The sequence below is a fragment of the Ziziphus jujuba genome, chromosome 9 (assembly GCF_031755915.1).
Source record: "Ziziphus jujuba cultivar Dongzao chromosome 9, ASM3175591v1".
NCBI lineage: Eukaryota > Viridiplantae > Streptophyta > Magnoliopsida > Rosales > Rhamnaceae > Ziziphus > Ziziphus jujuba.
Window position 1 is genome coordinate 13430222 of NC_083387.1, and position 18287 is coordinate 13448508.

The 18287-nt window shown below is 28.5% G+C and overlaps 2 protein-coding genes across 2 annotated transcripts; both read left to right on the forward strand.

Moving 5' to 3' along the window:
• Nucleotides 1–1879: 1879 nt before the first annotated feature.
• Nucleotides 1880–4730, forward strand: LOC107427138 (leucine-rich repeat protein 2). Its single transcript, XM_048461740.2, has 7 exons — nucleotides 1880–2146; nucleotides 2615–2747; nucleotides 2874–2945; nucleotides 3195–3338; nucleotides 3441–3512; nucleotides 3628–3699; nucleotides 4422–4730. Exons 1-7 carry the CDS (start codon nucleotides 2068–2070, stop codon nucleotides 4486–4488), a joined length of 639 nt encoding a protein of 212 aa, XP_048317697.2. The 5' UTR covers nucleotides 1880–2067; the 3' UTR covers nucleotides 4489–4730.
• A 9871-nt stretch (nucleotides 4731–14601) lies between these two features.
• On the forward strand, nucleotides 14602–17932 carry LOC107404462 (uncharacterized). Its single transcript, XM_016011411.4, has 4 exons — nucleotides 14602–15198; nucleotides 16183–16411; nucleotides 17162–17286; nucleotides 17465–17932. The coding sequence occupies exons 1-4, from the start codon at nucleotides 14845–14847 to the stop codon at nucleotides 17552–17554; spliced, it is 798 nt and encodes a 265-aa protein (XP_015866897.3). The 5' UTR covers nucleotides 14602–14844; the 3' UTR covers nucleotides 17555–17932.
• The last annotated feature ends 355 nt before the right edge of the window (nucleotides 17933–18287 follow it).

Here is an 18287-nt window from a genome sequence, read left to right on the forward strand (position 1 = left end):
AAAACCAATAAACCTAACATATTTGTCTTCTTAATTTTGGAAGATATTTTATATTTGAGAAACTAGGATATTTATTTATTATTAGTATGTTTAGAATCAATTGGTGAAGAAGATTATTAATCCTGACTGAAAGTCTAATTAATATTTATAGTTCATTGTCATAAATAATCTAAAAAAAAAAACTTGGGGAACTAGTTTTGGAGTAAAAATTTCATATGTTTCCTGAAGGGATTAATGTTGGTAGGAAAGAACATATTTCTAATTTTTAAATATATATATATATATATATTTTGGGTAAAAGTCCTAATGTTTTACTTAGGTTTGATACAACTCCTTTTTAATTTCAACAAAAGCATCATTTCTTCCATCTAAAATATATTCAATCAATCAACTATTAAAAAAAAAATCAATTAAATCCAAATTGACCCATTATCTTTTTAAGTCAATTCGATTCAACAAATGGGTTTAGTCCAATTTTACCAGGTCTCACAACGATGATCATATTTAATTGTTCCTATAACAATTATTCCACATTGAAACCAATACAATCTTTATTTAATTACCAGAGAAAAAAGTCCCAAGGCATTTTTGTCATTTTGTTTTTCAATTTTGGGTGAATGTCTTTCTGTTTGGTAATAAGAGAAGAGAAAAGTCCAAAGCATAGTTGAATTAATAGGATAAATCCACAGCAGAAAACATGAATCATCCATAATATTCTAGAAGAATGCAACATTTTTTTATTTTTTTTCTAATGTTTCACATGGGACACTAAAATTTTTGGGATTCTAATGCTTCACACTTTTTAAACACCGTACACAATTAGGAAGAAAGAAAAAGAAAACACTGTACAAAAACATGGAGTTCTCAGTGACTTGTTCCAATCAATGTATAGCAAAACCAAAGCCTCTCTACATCTGCACACAGCATCTGAGTCCAAAAGCTGGATATGGGTCCCGATGCCATTCCCAGTCTAACACGGCTGGACATGGTTGGTTCTCAAAACTGACAAACTTGCACTGTACTAAAATTTGTTATCAATTATATAACTTTTAATTACAAACTATATATATATATATATATATAACCAATTTCTTATCAGACCCGTTTGATAATAATATTAGTAAGGTCTCTGATCTTCTACCATTAAATTTGATGGAGTTTGTTAATAATTGGGCTAAGGCTCTTTTCTAAAATTAATTAAACGAGCACCAAGAATAAATAAAAAACAAAAAAAAATGTAAAATGTTAGATTTTATATATTTTTAATATAATATTATCAAATTTATCTTATAGAAGACTAACACTGACTATATATATACTATATTTATATGTATCAATATAGTATATTCTCATTTATTACTCGTTAGATTGCATGAAAAATAAAAAAAGTACTAATGATTTTCTTGCTTATGTAGGATTTGCAAGTAAAATTCTATATTTTTACTTTACTCATTGAAACCAGAAGATTAAGAGATTCTGCCATTGTCCATGAGACGACGAGCTTAGTGAATGAACAGCATCTGAATCCAAAGCCTGAAGAAGGGTCCCATTTTGCAGAGTGGCATGGCAGGGCATGATTGGTTCACAAGCTGACAGAGTTGCAAACTACTTCGACACTGTGCCAAAGTCTCCCACTGAAGCCCACCGGCAATGACCAAGTCCCTAGATTCCAAACCTTCAAACACGCCCCAAAAAAAAAGAGTGGGGACCACAACACAACTCCCACAATGAGTCTTCCACGCGGCTAGACTAAGCTGGGCTCAGTCGCACCGATTCATGCCCAATGCGTGAGTTTCCCACTCCTTTCCAATTGGTCTATATGTCTGTATCAGTGTCTCAATATTATTATAATACTATTCCCATTCCTCTCTAATATCATATTTGACTTGACTTCTGACTTTTTGCTCATCCTTCATCTCCACCTTTCTCTTACTTTTCTTTTCATTTCTTTTTTTTCCTTTTTTTTCATTTGCATTTCTATTGCTTTTTCTGATTTCTTTGTTTTTGCTTCTTTTTAAGCTTTTTGGTGCACAATTTCTTTTCTTTGTTCTTCTCTCTAAAAGTCTAATGGCTCCTCTACTTGCCCTTTCCTTCTTTTTCTCTTTCCTGTTTCTCCTTTCTCCTGCCATCTCAACCAACTCAGAAGGTACTTTTCTGTTTATACACATCTCTCTGCTTTCTTTTCTTTCTTTTTTTTTTTTCTTTTTTTTGTTTTTTGTTTTGTTTTGTTTTGTTTTTTTTTTTGAATTTCTTTAAGGCTTTCAAAGTTTCTATCTTTTTTTTTTTTTTTTTTTTTTTTTGGGGGGGGGGGGGATACGTTGGTTGGTTGGAAACTTAAGTGGGATGAAAGAAATGGAAAATCTTTTTGGTTTTATGCTTTTATGTTTTTGTGGGGTGTTTCTGTAACGCATGTGTGTGATGTTTTTGGCTTTGGTTTTCTTTTCTTTTCTTTTCTTTTTTTTTTTTTTTTTTTGGTTGGGCTAAGAAAATGAAAGTTTTTGGTTTTGATTATGTATGCTTTGTTCTTGGTTTTTTTTGGATTTCATGCTTTTAATTTTGGGGTTTTGTGTTTTCTAAAATTTGTTTATTGTCTTCTGGGTTTTTTTTCATTCAGGAAATGCTTTGCATGCTTTGAGAAGCAGGTTCTCTGACCCCACTAATGTTCTGCAGAGCTGGGACCCAACTCTGGTCAATCCCTGCACCTGGTTCCACGTTACCTGCGACTCCAATAGCCATGTGATCCGTTTGTAAGATTTTTTTTTTATCTTTTTTTTTTTTTTTTTTTTTTTGGTGTTGAATTTATCTTCCTACCGTTTACGCTTTTTCTGGGATTCTTCATGTTCATAATTCATTTTCTTTTCTTGAATTTTCAGGGATTTGGGAAATTCTAATATTTCTGGTACTTTGGGGCCTGAACTTGGCGAGCTCAAGAACCTTCAGTACTTGTATTTCTCTGATCCATCTTAAAAAGCATCTAGTTTCTTTCTACCCATATTTTATGTTATTTTTCAAATTTTAGAAATTTAGGCTCATTTAAGTAATTCCGATTGTCAAGTGCAAACCCATTTATGTGCTGGTTCTTCTTTAGAAAAAAATAATAATTATAAAATTTAATTCAATAATGTTTTATAAACAGCAAATTGATCTAATTTTTGTGAGTAACTGAGTGTGAGAATGTTCGAATTTAATTGCAGGGAGCTTTATAGAAATGAAATAAGTGGAAAAATCCCCAAGGAGTTGGGAAAGTTGAAAAATCTTATCAGCATGGATTTGTATGACAACAAATTTGAAGGAGAGATCCCAAAATCTCTTAACAAATTGAAGTCACTCAGATTTCTGTAAGCAACTTCTGTTTGATTTTTGCAACAAATAGAATTATATTTGCCAATTATGCATATTTGCTAAAAATTTAATTTTGGATATTGTTGAATTTATTATAGACGTCTGAACAACAACAAGCTAACAGGATCAATTCCTAGGGGACTCACCAAGCTCTCTAACCTGAAAGTCTTGTAAGTTCTGATTTGGAAAAAATTAAAAATACAAATTTTTTTTTTTTTTTTCTGAAACCATTTTCTTTTTTATTGTATTACTTAGCAAAAACTCTGTGAAATTTGATTGTTGCAGTGATGTTTCAAATAATGATCTATGTGGAACAATCCCTGTTGAAGGCCCTTTTGCAACATTCCCAATGGAAAGGTACCATTTCTACACTTGCCTTTCATAAACCATCTGAATTTGTGGCATGGTATAATTCAGATAAATAAATGAAGTTAATGGTTTCCTAGTTAGTTGTTATTTGTGTTTCTTAAACAACCTGCTAACCATTCGTTATGGAACATTTAAGTTTATGGATCTCATCCGAGAAACCAAGATTGCTTACCATGGCTGTTCTGAAACATAACCAGCATAAAACCGGAAGGTGGTTTGCTGCCTTCAGACCTGGCATGTCTGTTTTCTGTATTTGATAGTTTCCCATTTCAACTTCTTCAAAGCTGCATATGTAGTCTAAAGGATATCTGCAATTTCTTTGTCACCAAACTTTAGGTGTCATTACTCATCATCTAATGCATTGTAGTTAGAGAAAGCAGTGCTTTAACTTTTGAATTTTACTGTTGAGCTGACATCACTCAAGCACCGTCTTATGGCAATGCCAAACTGGTCTGTATGGAAGTTCACTTTTTAAGTGTCGAGTTCCTAGTAGAGGTACCACTTAAAATGTGTTACAAGGATATTACAATTTGAAATCCAAGGGTAAAATTGCACTCTTACTTGGACATATACTCCTAAAAGTAAAAGAACTCATTCAAAAGAACCATTGAGAAAGAATTTTGAAATGAGCCTTTTGAGTCTAAATCTCTTATCGTCATAGTTTATTGCGTTTGATCGTTTAAGCTCATATTGTCCTTTTTCTGTTGCAGCTTTGAAAACAACAGATTCAGTGGACCGGAGCTGCAAGGATTGGTACCATACGACTTTGGATGCTGAAGAAATATAGAGTTTGTCCGATATACTTAAGTGCTGTTTAGTAGTTACATTATCTGATCAAATAGAGATGTGTACGCCATGGTTATGTTATGTATCCAAATGATGACACACTCAGTTTAGTGTGTGGATAGACACATTATATATATATAGATATATATATATATATATATATATATATATGAGAGTAAGAAAAGAAGTAAACGAAAATAAGATGATTCCTTGTTTGGAACCTTTCAACTCTATTAGATTTTGATTTGCAGAGGAACTTCTTGTTGGTAAATGAACCCTCGACAAGCATGGAAAGGTCTAATGGCAAAACTACGTCGTCAAATAATTACATGCTTAATCCTAGGTTGATTAATGGTTATTGGGCGTTAAAACAAATCTTTGTTTCAAGTTTGAACTAGGAAACCATTTGCCACGGATTCTGAAACGAGGGTTTGAGTCATTATGTTGCTGCAATCAATAAATTTTCTATAACAGAATGTGCGGTTGGCTTTCCAATTTCCAGAAATTGCTAATGCATCCTTAGCAGTGAGAGAGAAGGCAATTGCCACTATATTGAGCCATCATAGCCCTTATAACAAAAAAAGAACTTGATGAGCATTAAACACCTATATATATATATATATATATATATTTGTGTATGACTATTTTTGGCTTTCGAATCCTACATTAATTTCTCAGCATCAATGCAGCAAGTTTTAGATGTATTTTCATTTTTGTCAATACATGCTGTAAATAGGAGGTCCCTGTAAAAGGCATACCTGCTACAGGGCAATCTACGACACTGCGTGATATTTTAATGGAATTCACAAAATTATATAAATATTTAAATTAGTTTTGTCGTTTCTTAAATTAAGAAGAACAAGAACCATTGGATTATGTTTATATCTTTCATCTTATATTGAAATTATAGACCAAAAACAAAAAATCGGTATCATGACCTAATAGGAATGCAGATGGTAGAAGGTTATTCGATTTTTTTGGAAGGCCAATATGATTAATTTTAACAAATACACATGAAAGAATTATTTCATTAAAAAGAGTTTATTAAAAAAAAAAAATCATCAAAATGAAATAGGGAGAGTTCTAGTTTTGGTTTTAGGTAGTGGTAGATAAAACTCAAACAAACTCATTCAAACCAACCAATCCAATTCATTTTGAAATGATTTAGGTTGGTTTTTATTCATATAAATTAGGTTATATTGGATTACAAATATTAAAAAATATTAGAAAACTGTTAGTTTGGATTTGATGGGATTTTGGATTGGGATATAAAAACTAACATATCCCAACCCAAACTGAATGCAATATAATCAAATAATTATATATGTATATTTATATAAAATTTTAATTCTTTTATGTATAATTTTATTAATTTAATATTATTAGTAGTTTGCATCCCTCTTTTAGATTATATTTGATTTTTTATTTTTTAATATACAAAAGTTTAACTGGAAAATTGTTTTGTTTTTAAAATATGTTGCTTAAAGATATAACTATAGATAAGAAAAGTTTATTTAAAATTAAAAAATTAAAAAATTAAAAAATTAAAAAAAAATTAAAAAAAAAAAAAAAAACTCAATTGTAGTGAATGGAATCTCTGATTTTTAGATCAACAAAACTAATGATTGATTATCTATTTTCTTGTCATGAGCTTTTATTAACAAACTAATGAACGTTGATGTGATAATTTATTTATTTTTTTATATGGAATTTTCTTAAAAAGTCAATGATTATTTGTGTTGACGTGTATATTTTTCATAAATCGACTATTCGATCATATTTCATTTGAATTGTTTCAGTTTTAGAGCTAACTATAATTTGGGTTAGATTGGGTTAGATTGTTACATTAAAGAAACCAAACAATTTTGCTTGAATTAGATTTTAATCAAGAACTCAAACAATTCAACCCATACCCACCTCTTACATGTCTTTTCAAAAAAAAAAAAAAAAAGTTTTCATTGTTTCATTCGTTTCAAAATAATAAAAATAAAAATAAAAGCAATAGTTTTATCTAATTGAATCAAGCTAACACTAATGGTCATAACTCATTGCCATTTGGGATGATGTTTTTTTTTATCCAAACAAATTAGTCAAACCACTTAAAAATATATATCTTATAATCTTATATTGCTTGAAATGATTATTTTTAATCACAAATAAACATTTAGTAATATTTAAATGGTTAATTGTATTTTAGTATCTTTAATTTGTAAGATGTTATGATTTCGGTTTTCAACTTTCAAAAACAGCAATTTAAACTTTTAAAATTTAAATTTATTGCAAATTTCTTCAATCCCCAATTTTGACCAAATAAATTAACAATAATTTTTATTTTAATTCTCATTGATCAACATCATAATTTCTTTTCTCACAAACATTGCAACAAGTTTTTGAACTAAATTGTTTCCAATTTGATTGACTAAAATTGAATATTGGATCAATTTGTAATAAATTTACAAAATTAAAGGCCTAATTCACTACTTTAAAGTTTAGAGCTTAAATTGCAAAACCTACAAGTCAATTATACTAAAGTATAATTATCTTTAGTGTAAATAAGTTTTTTCCCAAAACATATATATTGTAAGTAAGTTATTATTGTAAATACGAGTTAATTTTATCTATTTCCTATCAAGATTCAAAAAATCGATATCGACGGAGATATCGCGAGTTCAAAATACAAAAATATTCATGAAAATATCGAAAAATATCGAATTTTGTTAAAAAAATAATAAAAAATTATGCAAATTTATTTTAAAAAATAAAAATTTTTATTGAAATTTTAGAATTAGCTTATTTAATCTATCGATTATCAAATTGATTATAAAATTTACTAAAATATTGAACGAATGTTATATTTTTCTTAGTCAATTGACTTATAATAAGCATTAGTGATTATAGATAAATTATTATTAATAAAATATATCAAAATACATATTTGATAAAATATATTTATTAACTAAAATATATAAAAAGATTATTACAATTACATTGTATTTTATAATGTCATTTCAATATCATATAGAATTTTTTGAAAATCATCAGTCTCTTCTTTATTTTGATTTTGAAACTTGAAATGTGAGAAATAGTTATGAAAAGATGTATCTCCCTGATAATTTTGTATACAATTATCAATATGCCAAGCATATGAATCTTGTAGTATTGGTTAACTCTATGCATAACTACTATCTCTGATGGTTGAACTTGAAATGGTATTTATGAGTTGCTACTTGATGATATTGCATAAATATCCATTGAATAAGGGTTATGAAAATGACTTCCAACCCTTATTGATTCAAAATTCATAAAAATTGAATTCTTTTCTTGTTGTGACATTTCTATAATTCTATTATAGATTTTTCTTTACATATATAGTCTCTTTTAACAGCATTGATCATTTGACCTGTATCTCTACTTACATGATTTTCATCTTGTATTGCATACATGACCCACGATTGTTACAAAGTAATTATTATATAGTTACATATTTGTATTATTACATCAGTTGATATTCACATATTACAATATTTAAATTTAACAGGAGACATCTCTTTTCTAGAAGCAATTATTGTTGGTCTTGCCAAAAAAATAAAAACTTATGAATTGTTAAGAATATTTTTTATTTTTCAAACAAACATTATATTTCACATGTATATGTTTCATCATCTATTTATGTATATTCGTGAAAAAGATATTCTTGGTAATAAGATTTGTGAAGTTAAAAAATATACTTCACAATTTTTGTATTTTTGCTTTATCAATATTCAGTAAATAGAATTTATTAATGTTATTTAATTCAATTCATTCTATTTTGTTTATATTATTAAATGTTTAAAAGACAATTAAAGGGTAAAAACAATATCAATGAAGTTAATTTGATAAAAAAAATTATTAAATATCAATGAATTTTTTTAAAATTTAAAAAATTCCATGGATATTTTTAACATTTCGGTAGAAATTTCATAGAAATTTTAAAAATTTCCATGGAAATTATAGATATTTTAACCAAACTGTTAAAGATTTGATATAGATATTTTAACGAAAATTTCCATGAAAATTATAAAAAATTTTAGACATTTTAATGGATATTATGAAAATTTATCTGTTCTTATTTTAAACTTAAATTTTCTTTTCATTCCACTAAAAAAAGGATATATCAAAAAAATATTGAAGATATTTTCAATTTTTCACACCTTGCTTCCTTCTTCCTATAAGATTTAATTGAAATTCAATCTGATCACCTTAATTTAAAAAATATTATCAATCTCTTATCAAGTTACGAAAAGTTGTTATCTTTCTCTTCTAATTGTTTTATTCAATCTACACATCTTACAACGTGCCAGAACCGGTTTTATGATTTTTTAGGCTTTAGGCCAATTCTATAGGTTAGCTTTTAATTTTTTTTTTCTCTTTTTTCTTTTTTAATGTCCAAATTTATACTTTTCTTTCTTATTGACATAATAAAATCAATCAAAAACCAATAAAGGTTTAAATATTAAGCAGTTGATGAACAACAAAACCTGATAAGTTTTATAAAGAACTTTTTGTTCAAATAGATAAGTGTTCTACTTTGAATTGCAAAAATATTAAAAATCTATAAAAATAATTAGTGTTCAATAAAATAATTAAGATTGTAATTTTTATTTTTTTTGGAAAGATCCCAATAGTATTTAAAGATATTAATTGTCATTTAAACAAAAATCTAAAATAATAAAAAGGGTATCTTATTTTTATTTTTACTAGATTATCTTATATTTCAAAATTTAAAATTTTATTAAATATTTTAAAAATTAAACAATATTAATATTAACTTAAAATATTGAGCTTGACCAAAAAGGTGTCTTCTATCTTTGCACACTCGACTCATGATCAATGCAGAACTTATGAAATGTGCTAATTATAATTTTTAAAATTTAAAAGATTAAATTATAATTAATATACATTTTAAATTTATAATTTATTTAAATAAAATATCTACTATTAGTTGTTGAACAAAAAAAACAAGAACACGTGTTGGAAACTACCAAACGTGTTGGAAGCTTCACGTCGACGTGTAGGCCTTTCAAACACGTGTCATCCATACATACGTGTAAAAGAACAGGTGTTGAGAAATTGATGGTGTTGGTATTACCAGATTTCGTGGAGAGTTTCATTCAAATTTGATTTTGGTTGTTACGTCGGGGAGCAGAGACTTTCAAACTCAATGGCATGTGCTTTGCATTTTTTTATTTTTTTAATTTTTTAATTTTTTAATTTTTATGTTTTAGCCTACGCGCAGCGTTGCTACGAAATTCAATGTACTCGCTCCCTGCTTCCTCCTTTTGCCTTGTATGTTTAATCTACTAATGTTTATATTTGATCAAATTTTATGAAAATGAAAAAAATATTTAAAATAAATAGTAAAAAGTTTATATTACTGAAAAAAAAAATTATATATATAACATAAATAGTTAAAAGTTTATAATATTTTAACAAAAATATTAGATGTGAAATGATAGATGCACTGCAAATAAATAAATAATTAAATAAATACACAATTTCATTATTTTTAAATTTTCATAATATCCTTATTCAATGCAATATATTCCCCTAAAATGAAATAAAAAAACATTTTTTTAAAATATTTTTGTAGGGTTTCTTTCACAATCGATTGGAGACATCATCTCCATCAAAGGTTTCAGACAATCTTGGTTACGAAGCTAAAGTTCGATTGAAATATGACAACTTGGAGCAATCGATGCTGAACAAGCTGAGAGAGAGAGAGAGAAGAAGCCGATGATGGTGGAGTACAAGGAGAGAGAGGAGGTTATGGTTGAAGATGTGAGATGTTCCCAAAATATTCAAAGAAAAAAGGGGAAAACTAAAAAATATCAACACAATCAAAGTATAAAATGCAAAATATTTTCCAATTTTTTTTTTTTCTCATAGAGAATCACTTGTCCCAAATTTGCATTAAACAAAGCCAAGAAAGAAAATTGTTAGGTCTAAAAAAAAAAAAGGAGAAATTATGAAACCTAGAAGAACAAGAAGAAAAAAATGTCTTTTTAATGCAAAAAAAAATAAAGTTTTTCAATCCCAAATCCTTAAAATAAACCAAAAATTAATTACCCAAATGATGCCATTGATTTCGATTTTCCACTCTCTCTCTCTATATATATATATATAAAACTAAAATTATCTCTCTAAAGGTAAAAGGTAAATGTGGATTACTATCTATGTGGCATAAATATTAACATAGTCTAAATATTTCTGCATAAATATACAATTAATTTAAAAATTAATTAGAGGATCATTTTGACAATATATATATATATATATATATATATTTTTTTTTCTTATGATATTAGCTTAGTATTTAGATAAATTCATTAAATCATTGGAAATGCTCTAAGAATCTCTCATATATTTTTTTTTAATGATAACTAGAGATGAAGAAGACGATTAATGGGAGAGGAAGTTGATGAATCTGGTACTGATCTCTTCGTGGGAAACACGGTTTTTCCCCAATCAATGATCTAACTAAGATGTACAAATTTAATATTTATGAAATAATTTGTTGAAACAGTTGGGTGGAATAATTTTATTTATGGAAATACTTTTAAGGCTTTGTCTGATGGAGTTTATGGAAGTTTATTTGGAGAAATTTGCTTGCAATGATTTTCTTCATGATTTGATCAATTCCATCACTTTTGTATCGTAATAGTTTTATTCTTTCCTTATATATTTATCATATTATCGAAAAGTAATAAAAAATTGATATTAAGGTCATATTTTGAAAATCTGAAATTGCTCTTATTTCTCACTTAAGTATGCTATTAGATTGGCAAAACCTTCATTAACCTTGTTTGGATTTGAAAAACCGACATCAATTGAGAACTGACTGACCAATATCTGGTCGATTTTTAAAAGCCTAAAAATGGTGATCGACAATAAAACCGACTGACAGACTAAATTTTGTTCATTAGTCAAAACCAACTGATAAACACCCCTAATTGCAATGTCAATAATAATTTCACAATCATCAAACTCATATGATTAATGATTCATTAGGAATATTTCCCATTATTAGGCAGCAACATTTTGACGTATTAAATATTGATATATCTGATGATTATAATTAAATCAAATCATTTTTAGTTTAAATGCATTTTTTTTTTCCGGTGAAGTTCATTTTTTTTTTTTTAATGATCATCATAATCATCATCATCTTTCCATTTGATTCCAAAAAGTGACATATTTATTATTGATGTTGATAACAAAACCATTGAATACAACAAATACCAATGATTTATCCATTTTTAACGATAAATTCTATTTATGTATATTTTTCCAACTAAATGTTGAGTTTTCACCCAAAAACAAAAAAAACAAAAAACAAAAACCTTGTTCCAAATTATATTTGGAACAGGTTAATAATATTAATATGAATTGATTCTTATGTTGTATACAAATTGACATTATCTACACTTACATAGTATAAATATAAAGTCAATTTTAAAATAGTTTTTCAATAATAGTGTGCATAAAAATTATTTATGGTTATTAATTAATTAAATATTTTTTTAGTTTATTTTTTTTAAATTTATTTTTGAACTAAAATTTTGTTTTTATGAAAATTTGAGAATGTTTAATAGAGTTTCCAAAAGTAGAAATTCACTTTGATAATATTTATTTTTGTCTTAGCATACATTAGCTTGACGAGTTATTTAGACAAATTTATTAGAGATTTTTTTTTAAGTGACAATTTATTTTTTAATGTGATAAAAAAAAAAATCTAGCAATAGATGATATCATTAATGATATTTTGAGAGTCTCTCTTGCAATTTTTTTTTTTTTTTTTAAACCAAAGACGAAGAAGAAAATCAATGAAAGACGAAGTCAATGAATATGGTGCTTATCTTTTCGTGGTAAAGATGGTGCTTTTCCCCGATCAAATTAAGATGGACAAATTTAATATTTATAGAATAATTTGTGGGATTTGTTTGGTAGAATATTTTTATTTATGGAATAATTTTTGGAATTCTTCTTATGGAGTTTATGGAAGTTCATCTGGCGAAATTTGATTGCAGTGATTCTCTCTGGTTTGTTCAATTCCATCAGTTTTTTTTAGTAATATTTTTATTCTTTCCTTATTTATGTATTGTACCAGCAAAAGTAATAAAGATTTGATATTAAGGTTCAGATTTAGGAAATCTATAGTTGTTATTGTTTCTTGTTTAAGTGCTTGTTTGGCAGGTTTTTTTTAGGTAAAAAGCTTTACTTGGAGGTTAAAAATTATTTTGTTAAAAAATAAACGTATTTGGCAAAAGTCGTTAACCAAAAAATAGTTTTTTTAAGCTGTTTTAGAGAAGTACAAATTTTATACTTTTTTAAAAAAACTCGTCTTTTAACTTATATGGAAATTTAATGAGCATTTAATATAACTATTTTAACTTATATGGAAACTCATTGAGTATTTAATACAGTTTTTTTATTTACAACAAAACACTTATTGACTTTTTAATAATAGCTTTTTTTTTTTTTTTCAAAAAAATCTATTATACAAAGCTATACAGACTAAAACTCTGTTTTTATCAGCTATACTAAACGAATTGTAAGTGTGCTATTAGATTAGCAAAAGTCTCATTGATCTTGTTCAAATTCTAAAAAAACCTGACATCAATTGAAAACCGATCGACCAATATCTGATTGATTCTTAAAAACTTGAAAATGATGATCGATGATAAAATCGATCGATTGGTTGAAATTTTATTCATTGGTCGAAACTAACTGAAACTGACCGGTGAACACCTCTAATTGCAATGTCAAGAATAATCCCACCGATGACCATCATCTAACTCATATGATTAATGATTTGTAAGGAATATTTCTAATTATAAGGTGGGAACGTATTGGCGTGTTAAATGATATATTTAATTATTATAATTAAATCAAAGCATTTTAGGATTAAATGCTACTGTTCTTTTATTGGGGCAAATTTCATTTTTTAAAAAATTATCATCATCATCATCTCTGCATTTGATTCCAAAAAGAGACATATTTATTAGTGATGTAACTAACAAAACCATTGAATACAACAAATCCCAATGGTTTCTCCATTTTTCATTTTTTAAAAAATTATCATCATCATCAGCTCTGCGTTTGATTCCAAAAAGAGACATATTTATTAGTGATGTAGCTAACAAAACCATTGAATACCACAAATCCCAATGGTTTATCCATTTTTAACATAAAATTCTATTTAGGTATATTTTTCCAACTAAATGTTAAGCTTTTATAAAAATAAAACATTCCAAATTATTTGGAATAGGATAATAATTAATCAAATAAAAAAAATGGGTTAAAGGTTGAAAATGGATGAAGTAGTATAATTAATCACCTTAAGAGCATCTCTATTGGTGAATATATAGTATAAAAATTGATATTATTTAAATCTAAATGATATAAATATACAATTAATTTTAAAATCATATTTCAAAAATAATATATATAAAAATTATTTATAGTTATTAATTAATTAACTGTTTTATTAGGTTACTTTTTTAAGAAAATTAACTTTTTAAAAAAGCTTTTAAATTTTTTAAAAATATCTAATAGATTATCCAAAAGTAGATAGTTACATTGATTATTTATTTATTTATTTATTTTTCCTTACTACATCAAACTTGGTAAGATATTTAAACAAATTTATTAAAAAAAATTAATAATTAAAAAAATTTAACAATAAACTGAATAATAAAAAACGAGTGTAATAGCTCAGTTGGTACGAGCACCACCATCTATGTTTATTAAGTTGAGTTCAAATCTAGCTGTATTAAAATGATTTTTTATTTTTTCTTTGAATTGTCCCAAACACCTCTTGTCCCCCTATAAACTCGAACCCAACATATAAAGCATAGATGATGATACCTGTACCAACTGAACTACTACATTCGTCTACATTAAAATGAATTTTGTTCATACTAAAGGTGTTAAATTTGTATTTAATCTAAATATTTACAAATAGTTTTCATTTTTGGAAACCAGGGGATGAGAAAGCGAGTAGAGAGTTGGCTATAAATTCGAGGGTAGATATGATCATTATGACCAAACGAAAAAGAGTAGACACGTCATATTGAAAAAGCAATAGAAACCATTACTTTGTTTTCTCACCACAACCCCGACACACTCATACATATTTTGTCTTCCCTTCGTCCGTGTAATACAAATTGTTATTTTCGTTTTCTCTGCCTAAAACTAAAACCCCTCTTCTTCAACCAAAAAACCTCCACAACCCCACAACCATTCTTGGGATCACAGCGCTTCTCAAACGCGCAAACCCTTCAAAACCCATCTCCAACAGCTTCAAATATGACTGCCCTTTTCGCCAGGAACGCTAATATCCAGCGCCTTTTGAGAAAACATTCCATCTCTGACATTCTCGTTGACAACCCCATTGGAACTACCTCCAATTTTCTCAGGAACCAAACGACCTCCTCCAGGTCCAACGGTCGTTTCCCTGATTTTTTTAGGAAAGCCAGAGAATATGATCTCTCCCCGTCTTCTCTTTTCACCTCCACTTTCTCTTCCTCGTCCGCCGCCGCTGCTGCTACCAAAGAGGCTGGGATTGTGGGTTGGTATTTGGGAATGATCAGGTGTCGGCCTATTCTCACCAAGAGTGTCACCTCTGCGCTTATTTATACTGCGGCTGATTTGTCTTCTCAGGTACATCACGATGGATTTTGATTCTTGTTTCATTTGCAAAATAATGATTTTTTATTATTATTATTATTATTATTATTTCCTACAGAATGTACTTGTATTAGGTTGTGTGAACATTTGGTGATCTAGAAGGTGAGAAAGTAAGTTGTTTGTTTCATGGTTTCCCTGATTTTTGGCTTTTTATGTTATAGGTAAATTGTATGGAGGATGGAGGTAATGTATATATTTAAAATGGACTTTAGTCAGTTGGGTTTTGTTAGAGGTCTGTTAAGAGTTGGGTGGTAGTATTGCATATTTTCTCATTGGTGTTTGAAGGCTTTAAGCTATATGCATCTCCTCGTCAGTGTTTGAAACTCTTGCTCTTTCTATTTTCAATATTGAAAAGTTCTTGTAGCTAGAAAGCCTCTTGGAAATAAGCTATAGTGTGAAACTCATTTGTAGGTCCTCTTTCAATTTGGTTTTCTTTGATTAGGGATCAAGACTTTTTTTTTTTTTTTTTGTTCCTAAAAAAAAAAATGTATATATATATATGTGTGTGTGTGTGTGTGTTCTCATCTTTTTTGTTCGATTACACCATGTTATATTTTGCTGTAGATTAAAATGAATTTTACTTTTTATAATTATTTTGTAGTTGACTTCAAATCCACTAGATATATGTAATTTTGATATAATTTCTTTACCTGAAATGTATTAATTGTTGGTATTTCTAGCGGAACTTGTGTATAATATGTTGTCTGGTCAGGCATGTTTATGTATGTGTTTCACTATGTTAAGGATCTGACTGTTCCTCTTATACTCTTATCAGCACTTTTCTGATAAATATGTTGGCACAACTTGTCACATTTTCACCAACATGGCTCTTAGAGTTGTCTTTGTTTGTGTGTTGTGTGTGGATAAGTAGTTCACAGTTTTAGATTCTTCATGGAGTTAATTTTCGTTTATTATTCTTATACACTTTTTGTTTTTTAATATCAAAATTTGCATCAGACGATATCACAAAAGTCGTCGGAATCTTATGATCTTCTAAGGACATTACGTATGGCTGGATATGGGTTGCTAATTCTGGGACCAACACTACATTTTTGGTTCAACTTCATGTCGAAACTCTATCCAAAGCGTGATTTATTACCCACATTGAAGAAAATGGCCATGGGGCAGATGCTATATGGGCCTGTAATGACAGTTGTTTTCTTTTCCACAAATGCACATTTACAAGGTTTGCAATGTTTATTTACACCATATTTGTATGTACTCTATCAAATTAGGTATTCTGTCAGACTTAGGGTAAATGTTTTTAGAGATTTAAAATTTCAAAATTTAATATGAACTAGCCAAAACAGCCGTGCTCTTTTTCACGTTGCTATTAAACTTTAATTACGATATCATTAGTCTTTAAAGTCCAATTCTATAGGCTAAAGCTATGAAGATTGAATTACATAAACTAAATGATTAATGAAGTAAGTATAAATAAAACTATTTAACAATTGAGAATGGCACCAGTTAATATGGTTCCTGTAATTTCTCTAAGAATTAAAAAAACAATTTTATGATTCTATGTTTTCTATTTTTTATTTTTTCAACTTTTAATAACTTGATCTTAATAATATTAATGATGTCCTATTTGGCGACTCTTTAGCCTTAAACGGTGACAGGCCTAGCTCTGAAGTAACTGAGACTTGATTAGAGGATCTTGAAAATATAAATCGCTATAATTTGAATGAAACTTGATCTAAAGTCTTATAATTCTTTTGTTAAGTATCGATAAATTCCCCCCTGTTGTGACAAGCCCATGTCCCGCATATTTATTCTTCCTTTTTAAAGTAATTCTCCAAGCAAAACCTTCTATAGTAAATTGAGCAGTATATATACTTAATTTTTGTAAAGAGTGATATGCTGTTTAAATGTCAAGTTCATATTTTAGCAAAGAGAGATATGCTGTCTAAATGTTAAGTTCATAATGTCCCAGGTGAAAACGGTGCAGAGATTGTTGCGCGACTAAAGCGAGATTTGCTTCCTACAATGATAAGTGGTGCAATGTACTGGCCCCTATGTGATTTTATCACGTTCAGATTCATCCCTGTCCATTTACAGGTAAGCATAAAGGATTTTGTAAATTTCTATAACAGCTCATAATATTGGAGGGTGAATTCATCCTTGTTTGGCTCCATCTAAGATAAGGTTCCTCTGTTAGAGCATTATCATGGAAAAAAAATACCTGCCCCTCGTACTTGGGAGTATCTGCTAACCTTATGGTGTTTTCACTTGACAGCCATTGGTGAGCAATTCATTTTCATATCTATGGACTGTTTATATCACATACATGGCCAGTCTGGAGAAAGCAGGCGTGACATCCAGCTGATTATCCTACTGTTCCAGTTCACCATAGATCGTGTTGTAGGTGGAACTTTTGTCTGCACAGCCCTGGTGGAAGTTGCCGATTGTAGAAATACAAAGGATATATCCTCAGGGTGACGGCACAAATTTTGCTAATTCGACATCCACAGCCATAGAATAGTTGGAGCAAATTTATGTTCCACTCAACTTGGGAGTGGCAATTATTTTTGGTTGGTGTTTTAGTGTTAATTGTACAGCACACTGGGGATCATATATAGGTGAACTGCAATTAAGGGTTCTGTAAAGCTTGGATCTGCATTTGTTGCAGAAACTCAGTAAAGAAGCATTTAGATGTACTTTAATGATCATATCTTTTCTAAACTTTACCTGCGCGTTACTTTCAGATTGCCGTTTTAATTTACTGTTTTTTTTTTTCATGTGAAAAGTGATGTTTCATGGAGTTATTTCACTGATCATGCAGGTAGGTAAAGTGCTGCTATTTCTCTACTTCTAAAGTGAAAACTGCAAAAAATTCGTATTACAAAAGAAATTGTAGGTCACTTCGGTGCCCAACTTCTAATTATAGAAGATTTTGTTCCTTTGGAAACAGGCCAGTGGCAAAACTACTCCCATCTGCAGATTGAAAAAATATATAAAGTAGGTTCAGCATACATTTTTGTGTTGGAACAAAGAATTTGGCTCATGAAGAAAAAACCCGGGAAACCTGTAATTTTTTAAATATTAACTGCATTGCTATC

Excerpts from the sequence above, each read along its gene's own strand:
- LOC107404462 (XM_016011411.4), top strand. The coding sequence starts at position 14,845 with ATGACTGCCCTTTTCGCCAGGAACGCTAATATCCAGCGCCTTTTGAGA. Across the intron at positions 16,412-17,161 it reads CACAAATGCACATTTACAAG|GTGAAAACGGTGCAGAGATT; the intron begins GTTTGCAATGTT and ends ATAATGTCCCAG. Across the intron at positions 17,287-17,464 it reads TCATCCCTGTCCATTTACAG|CCATTGGTGAGCAATTCATT; the intron begins GTAAGCATAAAG and ends TTCACTTGACAG.
- LOC107427138 (XM_048461740.2), top strand. The coding sequence starts at position 2,068 with ATGGCTCCTCTACTTGCCCTTTCCTTCTTTTTCTCTTTCCTGTTTCTC. Across the intron at positions 2,147-2,614 it reads CATCTCAACCAACTCAGAAG|GAAATGCTTTGCATGCTTTG; the intron begins GTACTTTTCTGT and ends TTTTTCATTCAG. Across the intron at positions 2,946-3,194 it reads CTCAAGAACCTTCAGTACTT|GGAGCTTTATAGAAATGAAA; the intron begins GTATTTCTCTGA and ends ATTTAATTGCAG.